At 58.8% G+C, this 25,978-nt stretch overlaps 2 protein-coding genes across 3 annotated transcripts in view; both read right to left on the bottom strand.

Moving 5' to 3' along the window:
* Positions 1-1,102: 1,102 nt before the first annotated feature.
* Positions 1,103-12,222, bottom strand: SLC4A11 (solute carrier family 4 member 11). Its single transcript, XM_062202295.1, has 20 exons — positions 12,159-12,222; positions 11,033-11,080; positions 8,015-8,191; positions 7,838-7,890; positions 7,379-7,610; positions 7,220-7,301; positions 6,837-6,960; positions 4,628-4,831; positions 4,457-4,550; positions 4,232-4,357; positions 4,047-4,160; positions 3,828-3,960; positions 3,589-3,662; positions 2,891-3,149; positions 2,712-2,818; positions 2,464-2,632; positions 2,208-2,381; positions 1,846-2,041; positions 1,590-1,759; positions 1,103-1,494 (listed from the first exon to the last, which is right to left on the bottom strand). The coding sequence occupies exons 1-20, from the start codon at positions 12,199-12,201 to the stop codon at positions 1,425-1,427; spliced, it is 2,649 nt and encodes an 882-aa protein (XP_062058279.1). The 5' UTR covers positions 12,202-12,222; the 3' UTR covers positions 1,103-1,424.
* A 10,578-nt stretch (positions 12,223-22,800) lies between these two features.
* DNAAF9 (dynein axonemal assembly factor 9) overlaps positions 22,801-25,978 on the bottom strand; it is a 131,574-nt gene continuing 128,396 nt past the window's right edge. For both annotated transcript variants that reach the window (XM_062203933.1, XM_062203934.1), the window contains 4 exons: positions 25,722-25,927; positions 24,930-24,995; positions 23,947-24,040; positions 22,801-23,096 (listed from right to left, as the gene is read on the bottom strand). In XM_062203933.1, the coding sequence (XP_062059917.1) occupies positions 22,984-23,096; positions 23,947-24,040; positions 24,930-24,995; positions 25,722-25,927 (479 nt within the window). In that variant the 3' untranslated portion in view covers positions 22,801-22,983. The remainder of the gene's footprint in view (positions 23,097-23,946; positions 24,041-24,929; positions 24,996-25,721; positions 25,928-25,978) is intronic.

The raw sequence follows: 25,978 nt of genomic DNA, 5'->3' as shown, positions 1-25,978 counted from the left end.
GGGTGGTCAGAACGTTCCCCCACTGCCGCACTCCCTGTGGCCCGGCTAGGCTGCTTTCCTGGGTGATCTCAGGCAGGTGATGTCTGGCAGGCCCACCTGGGTCACTCCGGATGGAGCGTCACCTACAGGGAATGCCCAGGCCACTGGGGAGGGGCGCCAAAGAATCCCGTGGCATGCTGGGGTGGGGGTGGCACCGAGCTTGGGGCAGGGCCCCCTTGTTTGCTGCTCAGCTCCTTCTGACCTGGGCACATGCTACTACCACCCCCCCACACCCGCTTTTTTAAGGTTTATGTATCTATTTGGAAGGCAGAGTGACCTTCCGACTACTGGTTCCCTCAAGTGCCCTCCACAGCCAGGGCTGGGCAAGGCCCAGAGCCCGGAGCCCATCTAAGTCCCATGTGGCTGGAGGGACTCAAGTGCCTGGCCATCCTCTGCCACCTCCTGGGCACATCCGCAGGAAAGCAAATGGCAGGTCTCAATCCTAAGGACTCCCATGTGATCGGGGTATCCCAAGCCGCAACGTAGCCCACTGTACCCCAACAGCAGCCTCCTCTTTTGTTGACTTCAGCCGGCCAGCCTCAAGCAGCACTGGGAAGGCTCATGTCACTGCCGTGCTGACAGGTACACACGGACCCTGGGCAACCACCAAGTGACCAAGCCAGAAACCTGGCACCATCTCCCCTCCACCAGCCAAGCCCCTGTCCCTCCATGCCCACTGTCGCCGTCACTGTGCAGTCCTGCCCCTGCCACCTAGGTATAAAATCCAGGAGCCACACAAAGGACAAGCTGGCTCAGAACTGCCACCCCAATGATGTACCCGTTTGGTCTCCTCTCCACTGCCAGCGCTGTCTGCCCTGAGGGCCCCTCCTAGGCCACAGCCCCTGCACATGCTGCTCCCTGCAGGTTCCTGACAACATGGCAGAGCAAAGGCCTGGATATCCACGTTTCACTGTGGGGCCGGCCTCCACCATGGCACTAGAAGTGACCGCTCACGGGTGACACTGCACAAACATGGCCCCCTTCATTCCACTTGCCCAGAGACTGCCCTCCCCAAGTGTGTGTGTGGAAGGGGCCAGCAGGGATGGGGGCAGCCTGTGGAAGCATAGAAACAGAACTTTATTCTCTAGTGTGCGTACAGCAAGTTCCTTACACAATCAAGGAAATGGTTTCTCTTTCAGGCATCTACTCTTTTATCAAAAGAAAATCCATCCTGCTTCGTCTCACCCTGGGCAGCTCCTGCCCTGAGCAAAGGTCCTGACCCAGAGCTAAGGGCTAACGGGGAGGGGGGTGGACACACCCCAGAGCCCCCGTCATGCCAGCTGCCCTAGGTCTGGGAGACAGCTGTGAGAGGGTGCAGCACGGAGCAGCCACGGGACAGCCCCACCTCCCCACACGGGCAGAGGGGCCGTGGCTAGGGTCTGCCGTCAGGGCCTGTGCTCGGCGTCCATGGCGTCCAGGTATTTGGCTTCAATGATTCGGGGTAGCAGGATGTAGCTGTAGGGGGACGGGGGAAGCAAGAAGATGGGCACTGGGGCAGAGGCGCCGCGCCCAGCCCAGCCCAGCCCTCGCGTGCCTGCTTCTGCCCGTACCGGATGGGAATCATGGCAATCATGATGAGCGGAAAGACCATCTTCATGTAGGGCAGGGAGCTCATGCCGAAGGCACAGAGCAGCAGCAGCTGCAGGACCTGCAGGCCCGTGAAGTAGTGGATCTTCCTCTGGGGCACCCTCCGGATGTAGTGCGTGGGCGGGTAGGAGGTCTGCGGGCAGCGGGTCCGCGTGTGGGCGGCTGTGGCCCGGCTGCCCCGCCGGCCCCACATCCTCCCCTCCCGGGGCAGGCACGCACCTGCTCCTTGAGCAGCAGGGCCACCCGTTCAAAGAGCTGGTGGCCGTCCAGGGAGGTGAGTGCGATGTAGAGGAAGAGGCCGTAGAGCACGGGCTTGGGGATCCACTGCAGCGGGAAGGGCAGCAGCAGCAGTGAGAAGCCCACCAGGACGCTGGCGCCCAGCGAGGTCAGCCGCGTCTCCTTCACGTTCACGATCCTGCAGGGCCCCACTCCGGTCACCCGGGCTTTCAAGGCTGTGCCACCTCCGGGCCCTTGCCGCTAACGGAACATCCCTCCCTCGGCCTCTCACGGCCTGCCGCTCCCTCCACCCCAGGCTCCCCAGGGCTCTCACCACGAGCCTCCAGGGGCCACGCCACACTCACGTCTCGTAAATGTGCCCGTTCTCCACACGCTCCTCCACCAAGGCCAGTGCCCGCACGTGCAGAGGGGAATGGGGGTAGGCAGCGTGGAGCCAGGGCAGCCCAAACAGGGACAGCCCGGTGTTGATGATGGCGAGCAGCAGGAGGTCCCAGTGGTAGGCGGTGCCTTTCACCAGCCTGCAGCAGATGGGCACCCATGGGCAGAGCCCGGCTGGCCGAGAGGGCTGGGCACGCACCCCGCCCTGCCCAGCCCCAGTACCTGTTCTCTGGTGCGTTCACCAAGGCAGCCACCAGGTTCTGCTCGATGAAGAAGAGCAACGAGAGCAGGAAGCCAAGGCCCATGGCACTGCAGATGGCCCCCAGGGACAGGGAGTGGATCTGGGCCATCTCAAACAAGTTGTCGCTGGGGTTGTAGCGGAACTTGCTCACTGTGGCAGAGACAGGCTCCTGCTTAATCTGCAGCCCCGGGGAGCAAGCCCGCGCCACCCCAGTGCCATCCCAGCTCACTCTCTATTTCCTGGAAGCCGTAGGAGCTGATGAGGGAGAAGGTGAGCACCGCGATGGGCAGGGCACAGTCGGACAGGATCTCACGCACGTAGGGGTGCAGGTAGGGGCTGTAGACAGGGGGGCCAGATGAGCATGGCCTGGGGGCCACGTGGCCCTGGCCCTCACCCGAGGCCTCTCACCTCTTCTTGAACTGGTACAGGGTGTAGCCCAGCCAGAGCGTGCCCAGCATGATGAGCAGGCTGAGCACTGCCGTGGCCTGGCCGGAGTGCTGGGCGCCAGGGCTGCCCCCCGCAGCCAGCTCCGTGGGGCTGGCCAGGAGGCTGCTGTTGAGGGCAGCATGGAGGCTGCCATTGAGTGCGGTGCCAGTGCCCAGCAGGCTCCCCAGCGGTGAAGTCCGTTTTGTGTGGTGGGAGTGCCCGTAGTAGTACTTCCAGAAGACTGTGGATACAGACCTCAAGCCTCAGCCATCTGGGCTCTGGGAAGTGGGGTGGAAGGGCCCTGTGGGGCGGGGTGGTGGCAGAGGGGTCCAGAAAGGAGAAAGGGCTTCTGGGGGGCGGGGAGCAGAGCTCTGGCCTCCTCTGCTAGCCAGGACCTTACCCTGCACCGCCCCTCCCCGCCAGGACCTCACCCTGCGCCTCCCGTCCACCCTCCTTACACCCCTGCTGTGTCCCTGTCCCTGTCCCGTGTGATACCCCATGGCACCTGGCCCAGTGCCTTTGCCCCACCTCCTACCTGGGACAGCCCTGTCACCCTCCAGCACACGGGGACACTACTCTCTGCCAACCACGACCAGACTGCCCCAGTCAAGCCACAGCCCCAAGCTTCCCATCTCAGCCTGGCTCCCTCTGCAGCAGGCGGCCAGCGGCTCTACACTCACTTTTGACCATGCCCTTGACGGCGTCCAGCACGAACGTGCTGGAAATGAACAGGGCGATGACCTCCTCTGTGGACCTGTGGGAGGTGATGTGCACCATGAGGCGGGGGGCTGCTGGCGGGAATGGGATTGGGGGCTCCCTGGGCCCCAGCCCCCTGGGTGCCAGGGCCTCGGAGGCCGGTTCGAGGCTGCCCCAGATGCCCGGCTGGAGAGTCCCGGCAGCTCAGGGCAGGCTCCGTCACCTCTTAAAGAGACTCATGACCAGGCTGAGGTTGAAGAAGGCATAGAGCGCCAGGAAGAAGCTGTTCCACAGGCCCGTCCACGCGTAGAAGGAGTTGAAGTCCAGGTTGTAGTCGTCACAGATGACTCGGATCACTGTGGCGGCAGAGCAGGGCAGGCGTCAGGGCCTGGCTAGTGCCAGGCACCTGGAGCACCAGCTCCCGCCTCGAGCCCCACTGCACCCTGGGTGTAGATGGCCAGGGGCGCGGTTGTCAGCAGGATCACCAGCGGCTGCCCCGAGAAGAGCGCGTACAGGAGCCCCCCGATGCTCTGCCCGGCTATGGTCTTCTGCACATCTGTGGAGGGGGAGGTCAGGTGGGCACCGCAGCCCAGGGCCCTGCCCGGCCCACAGGCACCAGCCCCTCACCAATGGCCCCGTTCGTGTTCTCATCGTTGAGGGACCCGAAGGCGATGGTGGGCAGGAGACAGGCGAAGTAGAGGAACAGGGTGGTGGTGATGTATTTGCCCACGGCCTTGTTTTTCCCGATGATGCCTGGGAATGGCAGAGGGGCACAGGGTCAGCTGGGGATGCAGGACAGGGGCATGTGGGGCCCGAGAGGCGGAGCTCCGGAGGGGCTGCGGGGCCACGTACCGTCGGTGAAGTCCAGCGGATACACGGGGAACCTGCGCTCCATGTCCTCCCAGATGCCCCTCCCAAAGGGAACAAAGTCCTTGCACTTGGGGGGCTGGGAGAGAGGACAGAGGCCTGTGAGTGTTGCCCGGGCCACGTCCTCCACTTGCCCACAGCCCCTGGAGCCAGTACCTTCGGGTGTTTGTGGAGCTGCAGGGAGACCATGCTGTGTTCCTTTGTCTTGGGTGTCACCACGGTGAGCAGCTGTCTCTGATGCACCAAGGCCTCCTTGAACTCCTCCTCCGTGCGGGTCCGCAGGAGCTTCTGGCGGAAGGTGATGTCGGAGAACATGGTGGCAAACGTGCGTGCCACCTCCATCGCGGTCTTGGTGCTTTTCTGGGGACGGAGGACGGGAGAGTTGCACTGGCAGCCCCTGCAGGGCAGAGGAAGGCCTGCCTTGCCAAGCACGCCCAGGCACGCCCCAGGGGTGGTGGGCACGCCCCAGGGGTGGTGGGTGCTCCCCAGGGAACTGGAGGGCTTCCTTCCTGAAGCTCAGGCCTCAGTGTGCTTGCCATGGTTTCCACCAGCTCAGCAGGTCGCTGGCACTATCACGGATCTAGGGCTTTTCTTATAAACGCATGAGGACTTCCTAGAAACTCCGTCTCGGGGCCGGCACTGTGGCATAGCAGGTAAAGCCACTGCCTACAGTGCCGGCATTCCATATGGGTGCCTGTTCGAATCCCAGCTGTTCCACTTTGTAACTGCCATTCAAATAAATAAATAAATGATAAAAAGAAACTGAGTCTCGCACTAAGCAACAGCTCCCGGCTAATGATAACACAGTGCTGACAAATGCTCACCAAGCGCCATGGCTTTTTGGCTTTCAGAGGGCCCTCTCCCTCCTTCTGACCAAGGTCAACCGTGTCCATGTGAACTACAAACTCCACCACAGCAACCTGCTCACCTCCCAGCCCAGGTCCCCAGGGAACTGGGTCCCGCCTGTGTCCCTGAAGCTCTGGCATGCACAGGACACTTGAGAACAGGCTCAAGCTCCCCCGGTCAGGGTGGCCTGCCCCAGGCACCATGCAGAACCCCAGCCCGTAGGCTCTTGTTCCTGCTGTGCTGCCAGCTGCCACTCTGCCCTCCTCTCTCGCCACCACAGGCTCAGGCGAGGCGGCGGCTCACAGCACATCTCTGAGATCCCGGGGAGGGACGTCCCCGCAGAACCCCTCTATCTAGAGACAGCTGGAGGAGGGGGCCTGAACCAGAGGCAGGCGCAGAATCGTCAAGAAGCTAATGTCAGCTTAAGCGTTAAGGCCTCCCCGTGGCGTAGGAGGGGTCTCACGATTTCCTGTTCAGGATTTTAAAACCCTGTTCCTTACAAGACTCTCCATATCAGCTTCAGCCCCCACAAGAGCAGGGGTCCCTGGTGGTCTACATGGCTCAGCAAATGCTAACAGCAGGCAATCAGAAGCAGGGGCACGGTGGGTAGCAAGCTGGGGGCGAGGCCCTGAAGCTGGGATCTTGATAATTATTGAAGCTTTTATCTTCCTTCAGGAAGGAAACAGGGGCCAGCATCGTGGCACAGCAGGCGAAGCTGCCTCTTGCGATGCCGGCACCTCTGTGTGTGCTGGTTTGGGTCTCAGCTACTCTGCTTCCGATCCAGCTCCCTGCTGGTGTGCCTGGGAGAGCAGCGGAAGATGGCCCGCGTGCTTGGGCCCCTACTCCCAGTGGACGACTCGGATGAAGCTCCTGGTTCCTGGCTCAGGCCTGGCCCAGCCCTAGCCGTTGCGGCCATTTGGGGAGTGAACCAGCAGAGGGAAGATCTGTCTGTCTCCTCCTCTCTCTTAACTCCGCCTTTCAAATAAATAAATCTTTTTTTTTTTAATTCATTTTTTATTTTTTTTATTTTTGACAGGCAGAGTGGACAGTGAGAGAGAGACAGAGAGAAAGGTCTTCCTTTTGCCGTTGGTTCACCCTCCAATGGCCGCCGCGGTAGCGCGCTGCGGCCGGCACACCGCGCTGATCCGAAGCCAAGAGCCAGGTGCTTCTCCTGGTCTCCCATGGGGTGCAGGGCCCAAGCACTTGGGCCATCCTCCACTGCACTCCCGGGCCACAGCAGAGAGCTGGCCTGCAAGAGGGGCAACCGGGACAGGATCGGTGCCCCGACCGGGACTAGAACCCGGTGTGCCAGTGCCGCAAGGCGGAGGATTAGCCTATTGAGCCACGGCGCCGGCCAATCTTTTTTTTTTTTTTTTAAAAGAAGGGAAATACAAGCTTCTGGACAACCCATAGGGTCATAGGACTGGGGGAGGGGGTGCCCCTAGTGAAGACGGGGCAGAGGTGAACCCTGTGGAACACATGCTCCCCAAGAGGGCGGGGCCACCCCGCCTCTGCTCACCATCTTGGGTGGGGCCAGCACCAGGATGACGAAGCGGACCTCACAGGAGTTCTCGCCCCAGTTCTGCGGGCGGACCAGACGGCTGATACACACGTGCCGCTTCTGCAGGGCCTTCATGGTGCAGCTGGGGCGGGGGAGTGCACGGCGCACAGACATCACCCTTGGGCGCCGGGGCTCCCCCCACCCGGAACCCCCAACTTTGACCCCTGGTGACCTCTATGAGGGAAGGCAAAATAAAAAAGCCAGATGAGATGCAAGACTCGGGCCCTGTCCTCCCAGGTGGCATGCCACCAGCGCTGAGGCACTCATGGGTAGGCCAGCCTCTGTGGTGGGGACAAAGGGCTCCAATGTGACAGGGTGGGGACGAGGGCCTGGTGACTCACATGACGCAGAGCCATGACTGCTGGTACTGCACCCCCGTGACTGTGGCAGTGACGCCCTGGATGGTGTCCGACAGCAGGTGGACTGAGGACAGAGTGGAGGGGCGAGGTGAGCCGAGCCCCTCCTGGGTCTCCCCTGCCCAGGCAGGAGACAGGCCCTACCTTTGCTCTCCATGGGGGTCCCGGCGTCGGTAAAGAGCTTGGCCATGAGCAGGTCCAGATTGCAGTCGGGCTCGGTGTTGTCGGGGTCCTGGGCGAAGCGGCTCAGCATGGTGCGCAGCACGTCATCCAGCGAGGTGGCCGTCTCGTTCAGGACAATGCTGGCCTGCGCCAGGAAGCCGTCGAGGTCGCGGTGTGCGCGGATCTCCTCCTCGAAGTTCTTTAACTTCAGGTACTGTGGGGACCGCGGGCACTGCTGTCTCTGCCTGGGCCCTGCTCCACGGGGGCCTCCCCCATCCACCAAGGGCCCACAACCATTCCAGCAGGGAAGGCCCGGCATGGCTGGCCCCGGTTGTGGGGAACATGGGAGAGGCATAACAGCAGCAGCGAGAGGAATCCAAGGGAAGCGGCCCTCTGCACCCCGCACTGGGCCCCCACCCACCCTGCCGGATGGACCCTCACCTTGCGGGAGGTGTGCAGGAGCACGCAGCCACCAGACGCCACTTCGCTGTCGGCTGGAGGAAAGCAGGGAAGGAGTGAGGGAGGGCTGAGGGTGCCACCCCAATGCAGGTCCCGCCTGGTGGGTGAGGGGCCAGCCCTGCCACCGCCCCCAGCCCAGCCCTGCCGCGGCCCCCGTACCCGACTTGGACGGCTGCACCTGGAGGTTGACATTGACAAAGAAGCGGATGCTCTCGCCAGACACGATGGAGGAGTTGACTGTGTCGAACGCCTCATCCCCCAGGCTCTCCTCGTGGGCCTCAGCCTCGGCCTCGGCCGGGTCATCCACGTCACACTTGATGTAGCCTAGAGACCCAGCTGCCACCAAGACCCCCACTGTAAGAAGAGACTCCAAGCCCAAGGAGCAGGGACCCCTGGCTGCCCCCTCGGCCCACCGTGTGCACTGGGAGCACCTCCCGAGGCCAGGAGCTGGCAGCCCAGGGCCCCGTGACTCTTAGCAGCCTCCTCCAGGCCTGGGGACCAGGGCCTGCACTGTCTGTGTGCACCAGACACAGGGCACAGTAGTCTAGGTCAGACTGCCTGGCCCCTGCCTTCGCACAACAGGACCAAGGGAAGGCAGAGCCACTGCAGTACCTGATGACCCCCACCCCACCCCTGCAGCCTTGATGGCACGGGGTCTGAGAGCCCCTCCTCCCAGGGAGCGCAGGTGAGGCGAGAGGCCCGGCCCCACCATCACACAGGGCATATAAGGGCCTCATCTCAGCCCTGCCTCCACAGCACCCACAGTGGATGAGGCATGTGTCACGGCGCCCTTGGGATGTGGGACCCCACAGCAGAGTGCCCACTGCTCCTGTCCCTTGGTCTCCTCTTTCTGTGGCTGCCCCACAGCCCAGGCCCCTTCCTACAGGAAGACTTCCTGGTAACATGCAAATGATCCTCTCTCCCCTGAGCCCTGCTGTAGCTTGTGCAGTCGACGCACAGTCATGGGCCTGGCCTGAGCCACCCTGCTACCCCTGCCTGACACTTGCTCCCCAGGCCAAGTGGCCAGCACTGTGCACACGCGAGCTCGTGTCCTCCAGGCTGGGGCCGCCTGGCTCATAGGGCCATCTTCCCGGTGACTGGGAATCCTCCTCTAGGAAGCCCTCCTGGACACCTGCCTCTTTCCCGACCCAGCAGGTCACTCTTTAGGACAGAGGAGGGTCAGCAGCAAGTCTACACTGGCCAGGCAGCGACTCATCCTGATTCACTTCCACTCCCGCCATCCAGTTTCGTCTGCACATCCCTGTCCCTGTCTCTCTGATGTCTTGAGCTCAGCTTGGGCCCCTTCTGGGCGGAGGGGCTGAGTCTCCCACATCAAGGCCCCTCAGGGGGTGGTGGTGCACACGTGCACTTGCACACACACACACACACACACACCCCAGCTCTGGGCCTCAACAGCACCCAGAGCCTGAAGAACTATTAGGTCAAAAGATGCCCAACCTGGGATGAGTGTGGTGGCACAGTGGGCTCAGCTGCCACTTGGGATGCTCACATACCATATCGGAGGGCCACTTTGTGTCCCGACTTCTTAGCTTCCAATCTGGCTCCTTGCTAACGTGCCTGGGAGGCAGCAGGTGCTGGCTCAAGTACTTGAGCCTCTGCGGCCCACATGGGAGACCTGGATGGAGTCCCTGGCTCCTGGCTTTGGTCTGGCCCAGCCCTGGCCGTTGTGAGTACACCAGCAGATGACGATCTCTCTCTCTCTCTGTTACTCTTTCATATAAATAAATCTTTTTTTTCAAAGATTTTATTTATTTACTTGAGAGGTAGAGTTACAGAGAGAGGAAGAGACAGAGAGACAGGTCTTCCATCCACTGGTTCTCTCTCCAAATGGCCACAATGGCTGGAGCTGGGCTGATCCAAAGCCAGGAGCCAGGAGCTGCTTCTGGGTCTCCCATGAGTGTGCAGGGGCCCAAGCACTTGGGCCATCTTCTACTGCTTTCCCAGGCCATAGCAGAGAGCTGGACGGGTAGAGGAGCAGCCAGGACTAGAACCGGTGCCCATATGAGATGCTCTACCTCTCAAATAAATAAATAAATAAATAATCTTAAAAAAAAAAAAAAAAAAGATCTCTCACGCTCTCTCTCTCTCTCTTTCTCTGCAACCTGCCTTTCAAATAAGCAAATAAATATTTTTTAAAAAAGTTCTGCTTGTTTTTGTATGGAGCTCATGATAAATGCCTTCCTCTCCATTCCCCTCCCCCAGCCCCTGCAGCTCCCCTCTCCTGCTCTGCCCTTCACACATGCATTCCCCCCCCCCCCCCCGCCACTTCTCTGGGCCCTACCTGCCTCAGCCTCAGCTCCTGGATCCTCTAGTTAAGGACCTGTCCAGATGACACTACCAGGTCCCTGCAGGCCTACTATAGTGCTGTGTCCCCACTGCCATCCTACAGGCCAGCCACACCCCTAAGCTGCCAGCCGGCCCCTGCTACACAGAGCACCCGTGCCTGAGGGCCCCAGGGAAAAACACACTGCCACTTCACCTAAGCAGCATCGCGCAGAAACAACCCTCTGATGGTCAGACCAGCTCACTGACTGGGCACGGCCCCAGGCCTCAGGGAAGAAGACAGCTAGACTAGTGTAAGCAGGGACCACCAGTGCACGGAGCAGCTGTATCTGTTTAGAGGGACAGCAATCCCGGCTCTGCTTCCAATTCCAGTTTCTTGCCCATGTGCACCCCGGGAGGCAGCAACTGATGGCTCAAGCAGCTGGGTCCCTGCTACCCACATGGGAGAGCCTGAAGGCTGTTGCGGGCATTTGGACAGTGAGCCAGCAAATGGAAGATCTCTCTTTCCCTTTCCAGTAAATAAATCTTTAAAATAACAATAATAATAAAAATCATGGGACTGCAGCCCCTCCCTCCAGGGTCTGTCCGGTGACCAGGGCACTCTAACAGTGCACCATGGGAGAGGACAATAGATGGCTCCTGGGGTCCAGGAGAGCAGGGAGCCTGCCCTCCAGGGACCACCCACCAGTGCCCAGCCTCACCAGCTGTCCTCACTACACCGCAGCCTCTTGGGAGGGGGGCTCCAAAGACATTCCCCCATCAGCAGTGGGCCAGACAGGTGGCCCAGGCCATGGGTACACAGGTGGGTGGGCTGGGGGCCCTAGGGATGGTTGGCCAAGGAGCTGACCATGCACACATCTGAAAAGCGCTCACCTGAATCTTCAACGTGTCCATTCTGTGACATGGCGGGAGAGGAGTTACCTGCAACGGAAGCCAAAGACATGTCACCAGCCAGGTGGACCAGCCCTGGCCAGTCTCCTGCGCCCACCTGCTCCCCACCCCACCCCACCCTGCTGACTTCTTACCTTACCCAGAGACCCAACTCCCACCACCAGGGGAGAAAGGGGCAGGGAACAGCACTAGGGAGGGAGCCCCCTGGGGAGCCGGCCTTAATGGAATGAATTAACTTCCTTGGGCCACCTGCTGGGGGCTGCACAGATGGGAAGGGTGAGGAGGGGAGACGTTTGCCCCTGCGCCTGGGCCGGGGCCCAGCTCTGGCGCTCCCCTCTGAGGCCAGGCTGGGGGGGGGCGGGGGGCGTAAGCATCCACAGCACGTGTAGTTCTCCCTGAGCCTCCGCCCCTGGCGGGCCACGGGGGAGGCGGAGGTGCGTGAGGAACACACGGGGGCGTGCTGCCCGCGCAGAGCCCCGGATGGCCCCGGCTGTTTGTGCGAGGAAGGAAGGGCGGGCGGGGCGCCGGCACAAGTGCAGAGGTAGACGGCTCCAGACGGGAGACCCTGGGGGTCTGGGGTCCGCACCCCGGCGAGAGGCCGGCAGGAAGGTGGCGTCTGGGCGCGCAGGGACAGCGGACCTGGAGGGTGGGGCGCACAGCGGGCCCCCGCGTGCAGCTCAGGGGCCGTGCAAACCCCAGCTCCAGGCCGGGGGCCCGGGGGCCCGGGGGTGGGCGGGCTCCCCAACAGCTCCGGGCGGGAAGGTGCCCGCCGACGGACGGAAGACGAGCCCTTCCGAGGCGGCAGCGGCCCGGTTCCAAAGAGCCCGGAGCTCCCGGGTGCTGGAGACCCCGCGGCTGCTCCCTGCTCGCTTCTGAGCCCCCCGCCCCTCACCCTCCACCTGTCCCCAGGGAGGCTGAGGACTGAAGACGGCGCGCGCAGAGCCCTCAGCGCGATGCGATGCGCCCCCGCGCCCTCGGGCGGGAGCCCCCGGCCACGAGTCGCGCAGCCCACGGCATCCACGTCCCCCCCGACGGCCGCGCGTTCCCGCCCAGCCAGGTTCGGCCGCGCACACCCGGCGGCCCTCCCTCCGCGCCCGCGGGCACCCACCGCACGGCTGCAGATGGAAGACGCGCCGGGCGGCCGCGGCCATGGCCTGGGCCGCCTGGCGCTCTCGGATGGCCGCACGCAGGCACACGCGTCCCGGCTCGGGAGCTTCGAGACCCCGGAGCCCGGCGTTGCGGGCGGGAGCCGGCGACACACCCCCGGCCGCGTCTGGGTCCTAATGCCGCTCCGACGCCGCGCCCCGAGCGCGAGGCCGGGCAGCCGAGGGCGGGGTCCCGTGCGCCCGCCCCGCGCCCTCACCCGTGGGAGGGCTGCCCGACGCCGGGCCGGGCCGCGTAGACTCGACTCCTTCGGGCCCAAGCGTCGCGAGGTTAGGGGTTGGGCGGGGCTGGGCAGTTTCTGGAAAGAAGTTCGAGGTGGCCCGGAACCGCGGGGCCCTGCCACTGCGGAGGGGCGCGGGAGGGCTTCCCGGGCATCCGCTTTAAGGAGGCCACGGGCCTCCGCCCCCTCCTCGCTGCCGGGGGGCCTCGGCAGGGCCACACCCGCCGGCTGCCCCGCCTCCTTCATTCATCCCGTGGGCTCGGGCCGTGAGCTCTCCTCCTCCAGGAAGCGCGCCCCGACTCACTGGACGAGCCGGCGCGCATTCCCTGGGTCCCGCCCTGGCCCGCGGAGCCGGCCCCACTCCTGGCTCTGAGGCTTTGGGTTCGCTCGCCCGGCGCCTCGCGGCTTCTCTTTGCTTCCCAAAATGGCCCCGCCGCCCGGTTTCCCGCCCGGGACTGGGGTCCCCTGCGAGTGGAGCCGGGGGGCGCACGCCGCCATGGGGTCTGGCAAGTGCAGCCGGTGCGACGAGCCGCCGGGCCTCGGAGTCACCGGGGAATACACACCCTGGCAAACCGCGACGCCTCCCTACCCGCCCGCGGGGTCCTCCGGGCACAGGGTCCTCCGCCGCAGGGAAGAAGGCCGAGGGGGAGCCGCCCACCGGCAGGGCAGCCCCCAAGAGCTCCTGGCGCCTCGGAAGCGCCTCCTGCACCGACGGCATGAGCGAGGCTGACCCAGTTTTCCCTCCCCACAACACGAGGAGCGAGCCGTTGGGTGCTCTCTGGAGAACTGGGGTCGGGGACAGCCCTGAGCACGCGCGCACTGCTCCGAGAGACCTTGCGGGAGGGACCCATCGGATCCAGCGGACCCCCTTCCTGGGGGCGAGCAGGCCCTGGGAGAGGAGACACCGGGCCGCCTCCGCACTCCCCCGCACCTGAAACCCTGGGTATGGTGGCTGGAGGCGGAGACGGAGCTCCACTGACCAGGGAGCAAGACAGAGAGGGAGGCGCAGGGGCTGCCCCACTGAGGAGCCGCCGCTCGTGCCCCTGGCCTCTCCCAGCGCGGGCTGCCTTGGCTTCTGCACCTGCCTCCTAGCGGCTCCTGAGCTCCTGGTCTTCAACCACCTGTGCCAAGAAACCGCCCTGGACTGGAGGGGCAGCCTCCCATCCCTTTAGCACCTGGGGTCTCACGGGTGAGGAAGGAGGAGCCACGGAAGCCTTCTCTGGACCCTCCACCCGCTTTCTTCTGCACGGAAGCCTTCTCTGGACCTCCACCCGCTTTCTTCTGCAGTGCCGGCCCTTGCCCTGCAGTTCTGTGCCTCCCCGAGGCCCCGTGCCCCTGCTGCCTCCAGACTCTGACCGGCGTGGACACAGGTTTCATGCTTCCGTCTTTCTGCCCACCTCCAGCCTTCCAGGGCAGACGCTCCAGCCTGGGGGCTCCCGCCTGCGCCCAGCTTTGTCCTGCCCCCACAGGCATGCTTCCCCTCATTCCCACGGCCTGGCCCGGGGTGGGGTGGGGTCCTCTGGCCCTGCTGGGCTGTGAACACAAAACACAAAGCCATGCCTGCTGGGTCCCATGAGGCACTTCGTGGCTTCCTAAAGCACTGTGGGGGCCGGCGTTATGGCGCCCTGGGTTAAGCTGCCCCCTGGGACTCCATATTCCATATGAACACCTGTTCAAGTTCCGGCTGCTCTACTTCCGATCCACCTCCCTGCTGATGCACCTGGGAAAGCCAAGTCCTTTGGCTCCTGTACCCACGAGGGAGACCTGGGTGGAGCACCTAGCTCCTGGTTTCAGCCTGGCCCAGCCCCAACCATTGCAGGCATTTGGGGAGTGAACTAGTGGATGGAAGATCTCTGTCACTTCTTCTCACTGTAATGCTCCCTTTCAAATAAATACATAATCTTAAAGAAAAAAAAAGGGGGGGGGCAGCACTGTGGCATAGTGGGCTAAGCTTCTGCCTGTGATGCCAGCATCCCATATGGATGCTAGTTCCTGTCCCAGCTGCTCCACTTATCCAGCTCTCTGCTATGACCTGGGAAAGCTGTGGAAGATGACCCTAGTGCTTGGGCCCCTGCACCTGCATGGGAGACCCAGAAGCAGCTCCTGGCTCCTGGCTTCAGATCAGCTCAGCTCTGGCCATTGTGGCCATTGTAGGAGTGAACCAACGAATGGAAGACCTTTCTCTGTTTCACTTTTTGTAACTCTGCCTCTCAAACAAATAAAAAAAAAAATTTTTTTTTTTTTTTAAAAAGCACTTTGAACTCAGTTGCCCCTTATGCCACTTATCTTGTCTACAGACTTGAGAATCTGGGGTAAGGGAACTATATAGAAACTCATTAAAAACCAAAGCACTCAGGGCAGGCGTTTGGTGCAGTGGTTATGAAACAGCTTGGGACACCGCATACCATATTGGAGTGCTTGGGTTCAAGGCCCTGCCCTGCTTCCATTCCAGCTGGCTGCTAACGCTTACAGGAGGCAGCAGGTGACGGCGCAAATACTTGGGTCCCTGCCACCCACATGGGAGACCTGGATGGAGTTCCGGCTTTGGCCTGGCCCAGCCACAATCCTGTGGTCATCCAGGGCATGAACCAGTGGATGGAATCTTGCTCTCTCGCTCTCTGCCTTTCAAATACATAGAAATGTTAAAGCAACCTAAGCTCTTTCTTGCTTTCCTTCCATCCCAGAGCCTCAAAGCCCTGACTTCAGAGCACAGCCTACTTGCTTCTTCCTCCTCCTGTGCAGCCTGGGCCTGTCACCCCGGTCAGACCTTGAATGCCCCGAGAGAGGGGCTGGGCTTGGCCCTCACTAATGCTGCGCCAAGCACAGTAGGTGCTCAGTAACCCCGCGGCACGCAGTCCCCAGAGGCGGGGAGCCCGCCGGGTGGCCTCCTCTCCGGCCACCCTCCACTCCCACACCGAGTCCTGCTGATGCTGCTGCCCCCTTTCTCACCTCATGCTCCGTGGACATTCATTAGTCCTTTCATTTCTGCCTCTGCTCTGTCCCATCTTGGCCGCCCCCCACTTCCTTGGACCCTTGGCAAGCAGGGCTTCCCACACCTTGCAGCCGGCAGCTCGCTGTTGAGTCATTTGGGGATTACAAGCCTCTTGGGGCCTCTGTAGGCTGCCCTGGCCTGTGTTCCCAGCCCCTCATGGCTGCAGCTGCGTCACCCCCTTGTCGTTTCTGGGGAGGAGGGGGGGTACAATTCTCAAGCCATCCCTCTGTCTGGGGACTTGTCATGTCGGGGTTACTTGTGACAGCCTCATGCCTGCAGGACTGGGTTCAGGATCCCACTGAATCAACTCCCGGATTCTCCCTGTGTTCTAAGTGGATCCCAATAAACACGCCAATCTCTGTATCCAATTCCTTTTTTTAAAAATTCCTTTTATTTTTACTTGTTTGAAAGGCAGAGAGAGGACGAGAGAGAGAGAGGGGCTCTTCTATCTGCTGTTTCACTCTCCAAATGCCCACAACAGCTGGGACTGAGCCGAGCTGAAGTTAAGAGCAGGGACCCAGGAATCTGAGCCATTAGCTGCTGCCTCTGAGGGTGCACACTGGCAGGAAGCTGCAATCAGAGCAGAGCCCGTCCAGGAACACAGGCACTGGGACAAAGCAAGCATCTAGGCAGCCCCAAGCCCACCCCCATCTCCAATTCTTGGTTTAAGCCATGTTGCCCCCAGATGTCTTAGTCCCCCTTCAACTTTTTCTATTTATGGGAGTGCAGAATGAGACTGGGCATGCTAGTAGCATTTGTCTGCCGGCCTCCTCTCTCTCCTGGGGGCATCTGCAGGCCCACAGAGGAGTGGGAGGGTGACCTTTTAATCCCAACTGACACAGCAGTCAGTCTTCTCTCAGTTGCCCGCTATCCCCACTGACAGATCTAGGCCCCAGTATGGGCAGCTAGGAGGGTAAGGATCCCTGCTCCCCTCAGGGTAACTGCCCTGTGCCCCTTCACCCCAGCCCAAGCTTACCGTGGGCAGGGGTCTTAGAGCTCACGGATCCTGTCTGCCCAGCAGACTACTGGGCAGGCTCTGGGTTCCAGCTTCTCAGGCAAGAAACACCAGGCACAGGGATGTGAGCAACAGGGCTGGAAAAGATGCCTCAATGCTGGCCCCAAACCTCCCCACCATCACCTCCCCAGGCCCCACTCCAAATCCCATCACTTGCCACCCTGGTGGCCTGTCCCCTCCCGGCCAGCCTTGCACTCCTTGTATCCTTGGGTCTGCCCCACCCATGGGAGCCTCTCCAGGCCACGCCCTTCTGCTGGGGTACAGAGAGCAGGGGCAGGGCCCAGGGCCTGGGCAAGGTCTCCAGGCTCTTTGAGCACCTGATCATGTTCATGTATAAAACAAAGAAGCTGAAGTAGAGAATTTTTAACCAGAAAATTCCACAAATTTTTAGTCTTGAATTGAAATAGTCTCCCTTATCAAACCATCTTTCCTTTTCCTGTTGTCTTTATTTCTTATTATTTGTACATTCATCCAGGCATGAAATTTCAGAGATGTAAAGTTTCCTAAAAATATGACACCAGGGGAGGAAAAAAAAACCTAAACGTCTTTATCGACGCAGGAACAGGATAAAATGACATATTCACGTTTTTATCTGGTTAGTATTTTTAAACATTTCGTTTGTTCCTTTGACATAAAATCTATTGTCTGTAATGCAACTTCTTTCACCCGAACTGTCAGTGCAGGGCCTGGGGCAGCAGGACTAAACTGCACAAGTGCATTTATTTTTCTTCAAATTTTGAGAGGATGAAACACAAAAAAAGTTTTTGGAATTGTTTCAAAACATTGGGTTTTTTTCCACTTTGGCTTTTTCCACTTTGACTTCAAGGTCATCCCCCTGGTTCTCGTCTAATTAGTCATGCTGTCTTGTCAGTTGTTCCTCAAAGTGGCACTCCACCTGGTGGCTTCTCACGGCCACCAAGGAGCAGCAGCAGCCCCTCCCCCATGTTCAGTCCGCTTGATCTTTATTTAAGACCAAAAAGATCTTCAAACTCCCAGAGAACACTGGTGTCCCTGGGTGCACTACCCAGAAAATGATCATCTTTTCTCAATCTTCTCAGGGAGAGGGATTATCTTAGTGGCCAGAATGCTATTGTTTTGAGATTCAATTACATATTTGAAAATCAGAGTTAGAAACGGAGAGACAGATTGTCCATCACCTGGTACGTTCCCCAGTTGGCCACAATGGTCGGGGCTGGGTCAGGCTGAAGCCAGGAGCTTCACCTGGATCTCAGACACGTGGGTGCAGGGACCAAGCACTTGGGCCATCTTCCGTTGCTTTTCCCAGGCTATTAGCAGGAAGCTGGAAGGGAAGTGGAGCAGCTGGGACTCGAACCGGCACCCATATGGTGCTGGTGTTGCAGGCGGCAGCTTTACCTGCCCCACTACAACACTGGCCTCAGTGGCTACAATGTTTTGAACCTAATCTTTTTCTTCTCTTGGTTAAAAAATCACCATTGGGGTAGGCATTGTTGTACAGTTGGTTAAGCCGCTGCCTGACACATGTATCCCATGTAAGTGCCTGTTTTGAGACCCTGCTGCTCCATTTATGATCCAGTTCCCTGCTAACATGTCTGGAAAAGCAGCTAGAAGATGGCCCAAGTGCTTGGGCCCTTGTACCCATGTAGGAGTCCCAAAGAGTTCTAGACTCTTCACTTTGGTCTGGCCCAGCCCTGGCCATTGCAGCCATTTGGGGAGTGAACCAGCGAATGGAACCTCTCTCTTCCCCTAACTCTGCCTTTCAAATAAATAAGTTTGAAAAGAAACCACTACCACCACCACTACCACAATGGAAAGGCTGTTTCCTATGACAAGACAAGCAGAAAGCAGCAGGATTGTGAAAATCAAGTAGGTGTCTGCCTAACAGAGCTCAGAGAGGCCTGCAGGGGGCCATGCACTGCTGCTAGAGGGGAGCAAGCACTTTGGAGGGGGCAGCTTCTAGGTGCCTGGGGCTTGGTGTGTGTGGGGGGTGGAAATACACAAGGACCCATGGCCAGGCCAGTGGGAGTAGCCCATTCTTCCTAACCACTGTGACTGGGTCAGAGAAGGGAATGCAAGCCTGGACTGTGGGGATGCCGCTCGAGGAGGTTGGTCTTGCTTTTGGGGTGCTGGGGTCACAGTGACATAGAGGAAGCTTAACACTGGGAAGAGTGAGGCCACAAGGGATGGGGAGAGGGCCCTGATGACATCTGGAGTCCCGTGCCCAGCTGGACATGAAGCTGATGCCCCTGTGGACTCTTCTTACAGGAACCTAGCTGCTAGCTTTCCATTGTGGGCTGCAGGGGGGGCAGCAGCCAGGCTTTGAGCGACCGTCGCCTCCGTCTACCACAAAAGGTAGTGCACCAGGATTTCCCTGCGCTCCGTGGAGGGCCCTGGGATTTTCAGCAGCTCCACTGGAAACCTGCTCTAACCTGCAGCGTTTTCCATGTCTTGTCCTCCAGGGTGCCCTGATTCTGGGGCTCCTGCTCTGTGCAGAGGCGCTCAGGCCTCCACACTCCTCCCTTCCTGTGGGTGAGATGCACCCCTCTCCTGTGCCAGGTGTCCTGCCCTCTGAGGACCCTGACCTCAAAGTTCCTCAGCCAGGAAGCCCCCATCGTCGTCTCTCCTCCCTCCCTGTGTCCTAGGGGTTTGGAGGAGGCACAGCACAGGAGCTCCATCAAGCCTCAAACCCTGGACCACAGGCTGGGAGGCAGGAGGCCCGAGGAAAGGGACAGTGAGGAGGGACACAGTGGCATGCCTCCCCCAAGTGTGTCAGCCCCTCCCAGGCTGTGTTGTATTTGGTATGTCCAAGAGCAAGTGATCTCATCGAACTTCCAAACCCAGTATCTCCGTCCCAGCCGTCAGGAAGGCGGCCTATGGGGGCTGAACCCTCCCTGGCAGGGCACTTCCTCTTGTCCCCAGGCCCCTGCCTCGTGGGTGTCACAGGAAGCAAGGTGGTTACAGCCCGGCGCCTGCAGCAAGTGCCGCTCCCAGCCAGGCTACCGGTCCTCCTCTCAGCTTTGCAGAGGGTATGTGAGCCACCGTGGAGCCCACAAAGGGCGGCGCGGCCAGGGGGAGGGCCACGGAAGCCGAGCCTGCACTGGGCACAGGGGGCCTTCCGCCTTAGAACTTGCTGTGCTAAGGCTCCCAGACTGAACACGGCGGAGGACAGCGGCTGTGTCACCCCTACCAGCAGAGGGCCGCCTGGCGGAGCTGAATCGGGCTGGGGGTGCCCACTGGCACTCACGTTTGGCCCTGGGGCCCGTGCTCACAGCTGGCTTCCTGGAGCCCTCCTGGAGGCGAGGTGGTTTCTTCCAGGCATTTCGTTCTCAGGGCCCCTGCTGTGTGCAGGGGTGGCTCCTCCCATGAGGGCCCCAGTGGAGAGGCCTGGTCTGCCTATGCAGCAAGGATACAGCCAGAGCCTTGCTTAGTCAGTGATAGTTTATTGGTCCTTAGTGTTACATCGCGATTACCAAGGTAAATTCACATACACAACTGTAGGTAAAAACATGTAAAATAATATAAAAATAAATTGAAGGCTACTTTTATATATTTACTGAATTAAGTAGTGTAATAAATACTATAATAAGCAAAAAGCTTCATTCACACAATTCAGTTTCACTGAAGTTACAGTAGTGTTTGTAAATATGAGTTTTAAAATTTAAGTTACAAATATTAAAGCACTGAAAAACTAGTATAAAAGTGAATTTTGGCACGTAAGTGAGCTCTTATGTCATTAGTACTTGACAACCTGGGACAATGTAGAAGTCAAGTCTCACCTACTTTTTGAGGTACAGCGATCCAACTAGTCAGCAACATGGCTGAATACTTAATAGTTCACAATCTTTGAGTTGAACTTTTCCCTTTTGAAAAAAAAAAAGCCCAAAGAGCAACCCCGAGCTTATTACTGTGCAAAAATTCTCCAACATCCTAATAGAATTTAGGATAGTATTTTTTCTTGCAACCTTTATGGCCAAGGTCCAGGTCCCAGGTCAGATGCCCCCTCGGGCTCAGAGGGCCTTGGCTGCAGCCCCTTCCTAGGGTGATCCTGTTTTTCTACAATTTCTGCCTCCCCTTCCAATCAAAAACAGAAATAGCCCACATCAAAATAAAGATAACCCATAACTTCAGCGACTTCAACATTATCTCACACACTCTGGTGATATGAACTGAAGCTGCTAACAGGAAAGCCGGCCAAAGCATGCACGCCCAGGGGGACTGCTGCTGTCCCTAGGAACCCACCGCCTCCTGCCGGTTCTGGCCTCCACTCCTCAGGTGAAAAGCTAAAACACAGTGTCACGGCCTTCCTCCGGGGCTGGGCACGGCCACAGGTCCTGCTCCCCCACAGGGAGGAAGCAAGTGGATACTGTCAGTGAAGGTCCCGGAAGGGGCAGTGCAGGGGCAGGCATCCCCTCCCCCTGCCAGTCCCCAAAGAGCTCACAGGCGCTGCTCTGCTGCTGTGCCTTTTCACAGGGGGCACAGCAAGCACCCCAGCAATGCCCTTTCTCCAACGTGCCCCTCCCATCCCCGAGAAGGCTAAGGAGCCGTGTTTTTTTTGCCTTTTTGGCTTTGATACTTCTTAATGTTTCGACTTTTCAATCACAGTTTCATACGCAAGTTGAGGTAATCTCATCACAGTTTCCCTCTGAGAGAGAGGACCAGGGAGGGCAGGCAGGTTGGTGAGACAGCATTTCCCTGGACGCGGGTCGGAGAGCAGACCGACGCAGCACAGCCCACGCGGCGGGAAGGCCTGCTCTCACGGGCAGCTCCGACCCCTCTTTAAAAACTCTTGTGTAGCAGCCAGACTGCCAGGCCCAGGCAGCCAGGAACGGCTTGAGCTCCTAGATTGAGAGCTTTCATTTAAAACTTCCCTACCCGCTTGGAGGAAATGGCCTGCGGTTCCCACCCCCACCCTCCCCGCCCCAACTTCACTTCTCCCTTTTCTAAGGCTGCTCAAGTCTGAGTTTTTAAAAAGAGCTCACAGAGCTGAAGGAAGCTACAGTAACTCACTGCTTATGAATCAATTGCACTTAATATCTACGTTACTGACTCTGAGGCAGAGGCAGCCGCTTTGTGGAGCCGGGCCTCTGGCCAGCCAGAAACCAGGGACTCCCAAAGAGGCCTCGGAGCGGAGTCTGGAGCGCGTGGGCTTTTCAAGGAAGCCTTCCGAGATGCAAGGCTTCTTCATCTACCGTACTTCGAGTTTTGCTCATTTGGCTTCAAATACAAATTGCTTTTTTCTGATACAAGTGTGTTTTCCTGACAAGCCCTTGGCACTGCACTGCTACTGGCGTGCAGGCCACATGTGCTCCAGCCTGGCTCTCCTCTGTGCCAGGGGCCTTTCTCAGAACCCCTTCTACATTACTGGACAATTTGCTGGTTTCACCTATGTGCTTCTTCCTAAGGCATGCAAAATATTATGTGAAACTCAGAAACGCTGGCAATGCAGGCGGCTGAGGCGCTGAAGTCCTAGCAGACATCACCTAACCACCAGTGCCTGGGACCCCATCCTGCACACACTGATCATGAAGGATACGCATGGGCCACCCTTGAGTTCCCCTCTGCTCCAGGGGTGAGCTAGGAACAAAATCACTGGAAGGAATTCCCACTTCAAAGTCGAAATTCTCTGAAATCCTGGTCCTCAGGAGCCAAACAAGGCCAGGGCCAGCGACAACGCTTTGGGGAGAGGGGGCACGAGTCTCCCGAAGTTTGTGGCTGAAAAGCAGGCCTTGTCCGGTGAGGCTGGAGCCGGAGAATGACACCCACAAGTGACCAGGCCCCTCCACAGTGAGGCAATGTGTGCTGGCGGGGCTTGGGCCATAGGGTTGTTCTGTGCCTGACTTAGGATAACATGAGTGATAACACAAGACAGCTCCAGAACCATCACGGGGGACTGCTTATGTCAACTGGAGAGCCACACACTTCTGAGAAGCCATGTGCGTCCCCTCAGTTCAGGCTGCCAGGGAAATCCCACATCTCAGACCAAGCTGCCAGCCTCAGCCCCAGCTGCTGGCTCTGTGGGCGGGGCTTGTGCCGCCCCGCTCAGCACCAGGCCGGGGCGGCCAGCTCCTTGAATGGAGGGGGTCTCAGCAGGGAAGGCAGGTACCCCACTAGTGATGAGGGATTTCCCATGGCAGCATTTGGAAACTGGGGCCTGGGGTGGCCTGGGCCCCCGGCAGCCAGGGTTCCTTCTAACTCCCAGCAGCTCCTCAACACAGGCCAAATGCTTCTCCTGCCCCCACACAGTGCCTCCACGGCCACAAGGAGGCACTGTTAGAAAGAGCCGGGTCAAAGATTGCCAGCCACATATACCAGCCAGTCCCTAGCTGCTCTTCCTTGAGGATCCCCTGCCCCACCCTCCCACCCACCCCCCACCCCCCCGGGGCAGGTGATGCTCTTCAGCGCTGTATAGAGAGGAAAGAAAACACGCACTCAAGCCAGCACGCACAGGCCAAGAGAACAAAGACAGCCCTTCCAGGCAGGGCCTCCAGGAGAGTTGGGTCAGGTTACCCTGTTCATCCATCTCCAGGGTGGACATTCTGCAGGACTATGGGCCCGGCCTCCCTCTAGAGCTTCTGCTCAAAGAGGTCGTGATACTCCTGCTGCTCCAGCTCGCGGTTATACTTCTCGATTTCCCGGTTGGCTTCTTCCACATAGTCATTCATGAACTGGTCCATGACTGGTAACTCATTAAGGAAGGAAGCCCTGAGCCTGGAGGAGGAGGTGGAAGAGGCCTGCTGGGTCCCGAGGGATCTGTGGGCGGGTGAGCAGTGGGACACCCAGGCACCTGATAGGCTCTTTTTATCTCTTGGCAGCATTAGAGCTGCAAAGAATGCAAAGGGTGTGGGTGCTGAACCCCTAATGAAGTCCCAGAACTGAGCCCTGCAGCTGACAGTAGCACACAGCAGAGCGCCAGGTCTTACACTGTCCTATCTATCTTTTCCCAGATGAACTTTGTCTCCACCTTGTAAATCGTAACCTCAGTGACCACAGAAATCAGGGTGCTACCATAGCTGCATTCAAACTATAACCCACAAAATCACAATAAAGGGAGAGTGGATTTTAACAACTCTCAAAGGTCAAAATGGGGACAGGCATTTGGCTCAGTTTGCCCACATGCAATACTGTGCCTGTTTCAAACCCTGACGTTTTTGTTTCAGATCCAGCTTCTTTCTAATGTGCACCCTGGGAGGCAGCAGATGATGACTCAAGTACTTGGGTCCCTGCCACCCATGTGAGAGACTGGGATGGAGTTCCAGGCTTCTGGCTTCAGCCGGGTCAGCCATGGCTGTTGTGGACATTTGGGGAGTGAACCAGTGGATCTAAGTTCTCTCTCTCTCTGCATTTGAAATAAAATGGAAAAAAAATTGTAAAAAAATTTAAGAAAAGGTCAAAATAAAAAGTTCACCCCTATGGTTTGATTCTGTGTTTCCAGCCCCAGCCCACTCCAGGGCTCAGCAGCCTGCTTCACACTTAGGATTCCACACCCCTACGCATTCCACAGAGGGACCAAGCTCTTCCAAGGATACGTGGGTGAAAGTCAGTCTTGTCACCAAAGAAGTTAACAAACTGGGTGCCATTATAGAAGTAGCCCGCAGGTAGGGGGTCCAGATGGCGTTTCACCTGCGGGGAGAGAGTCCTGTGAGAATTACCAAACCACTTCCTATCATTCACGGAGTCATTAAAAACAAATAAACGAGCCTATTTACCTGAGCGAAAGAGCCTACTCTGCCATGTAAGACGAGCCAGGGAATTAACACCTCCCAGCAAACCTCAAGACATTCGTGCTGGGCGTCCCAGGGCCCTCAGCGAGGAGTTCTACGTGGAATTAAGCTTGCGCTGCTCTCAACACACCTTTATTGGCTCTGTTCCCTTCACTCCCCTCCTTCCTGTTCAGTGTCTCCTAGAATCACTTCCAAAATAAACCACACGTCCTCACATCTTTGTCTGAGGTCTGCTTCTGGAGGAACATGCATCCTGTCCTCCCCAAGGCACCCACGCTTGTCCCAGATGGATAGGAGTGCTCTCCTGCTCCGCCTGTTCATTACTGGGACTCAGGACAAAGCCCAGCCTGGGGCCAGGACTCTTTGTTCTGTTCCCTTTAGCCTTCTGCCCCCGAGCTCCTCAGGAAAAGGCCCCAGTGGGCTTGGGAAGGCTCATCAAGGGCCTCTCATGCTGGCCTCAGGATTCCACAACCTTCCCCTTAGCAGCTCTGGATCTAGTTTTTCCCTAGGCCCTGGTTGGTTACCTTGGACAGAGGTCTTCTGTGTTTCTTGGACAGGGTGACCATACAGGGCCTCCTATCACCTGCTCCTCCCTCTGATGCTGGCTCTCCTCAAGTTTATGTGCAGGCCACACCTGAGGATGCCTGCCCTCTCCCCACTCAATCTCTGGGCTGGGACTCTTTATCTGCCCTCCAGGCAGCTCCCTATGCCAGGGAATCCAGAAGACACAGCTCTCTGCACAAGCCTGGAAGGGCAGTCTAGGCCCCAGGCCAGGGCTGGAGACTCACGTGGATGTTCTTGATCTCCTGCTGGGTCAGCATTCCCCTGGTCTTCAGGGCTTTCCTCTGAGGCTTCTGTGTAGAGATGCAGGGAGGGGTCAGGTTGCAGCAGAGCTGACAGTACATGGTGGGCCAGGGCTCATGGCTCTCGATCAGTTACCCAACTAAGACCCTGGTGGAAGGGAAGGTACATGGGCTGTCCTGGTCTGGACACGGTATCCTGCCAATGTGTCTCTTGAAAAGACGACTTTCTTGCCCTAGAGCCTAGTGAGTCAGCAGGAGGCAAGTGGCAGAGGAGGGCCGAGGGCTTTTGCAAACAGGCATGGTCTTTGCAGATTCTCATGCCCAGGCCCTGCCAATGGCAGACATAGACAAAGGGACAGCCTGAGGTCCCACGGTCCAGTACCATTTAGCAGCTTCTCCAGGTGAAGCAGCGCATATCTCAGTAGAACCAAAGGTTCCTAACTGAGCATCTATAAAAGATCCAGCCCTAGCCAACATTATTCCCAGAGTCTAGGATAAGCTAAGCTGCTGTGCTTAGAGGTTGTGCCAAGAGGATTAGCTCCCATAGTACACAGAGAACCTGGGCCCACAGGGGAGATAACAGGCCATGTTGCCCTGGTGTTTGCCCTGAATACCTTCCCCCCACTCTCAAAGCTCCCTCAAAGTGCTGCTGGTGGAGTCCATGAGGGGTAAACCAATGGGGAAGCATCAGGAGGCAGAAGATGGGGCTTCTCAGAGCCAGTGGGAGCCCCAAGGTATGGCCGTATCTGCCAGGTTTGCCTGGGCATCAAAAACCACCTGCTTAGCTGATTGCCGCAACCAGTCCTTGATGCTGTCTTCCTTCAGGGAGCAGCCGATGAACACAAGGTAGCACTCCTGCTGCCCACTGCTGTCTTGAGGCGTGCTTCTGGGGTCAGGTGGTGGCGTGGGTCCCTCTAAAACCGGCACGATGCTCAAGGAATTGGCCAGGGTGTTGTGGCAGACCTCCATGACCCTCTCAGAGTCTGAAAGGAGACCACACTCATAGAGACCCTGTCTTGGAAGGGTAAGGTTAC

Source organism: Lepus europaeus, chromosome 10 (genome assembly GCF_033115175.1).
Source record: "Lepus europaeus isolate LE1 chromosome 10, mLepTim1.pri, whole genome shotgun sequence".
NCBI lineage: Eukaryota > Metazoa > Chordata > Mammalia > Lagomorpha > Leporidae > Lepus > Lepus europaeus.
This window is presented reverse-complemented; position numbering and strand designations above follow the sequence as displayed.

Bases quoted from the DNA above. Each gene is read 5' to 3' on its own strand.
- SLC4A11 (XM_062202295.1), bottom strand. From the start codon at position 12,201: ATGGCCGCGGCCGCCCGGCGCGTCTTCCATCTGCAGCCGTGCG. The intron at 1,760-1,845 runs GTGCGTGCCTGC...CGCTGCCCGCAG, and splicing joins CCCTGCTGCTCAAGGAGCAG to ACCTCCTACCCGCCCACGCA. The intron at 1,495-1,589 runs GTACGGGCAGAA...GTCCCCCTACAG, and splicing joins ATTGCCATGATTCCCATCCG to CTACATCCTGCTACCCCGAA.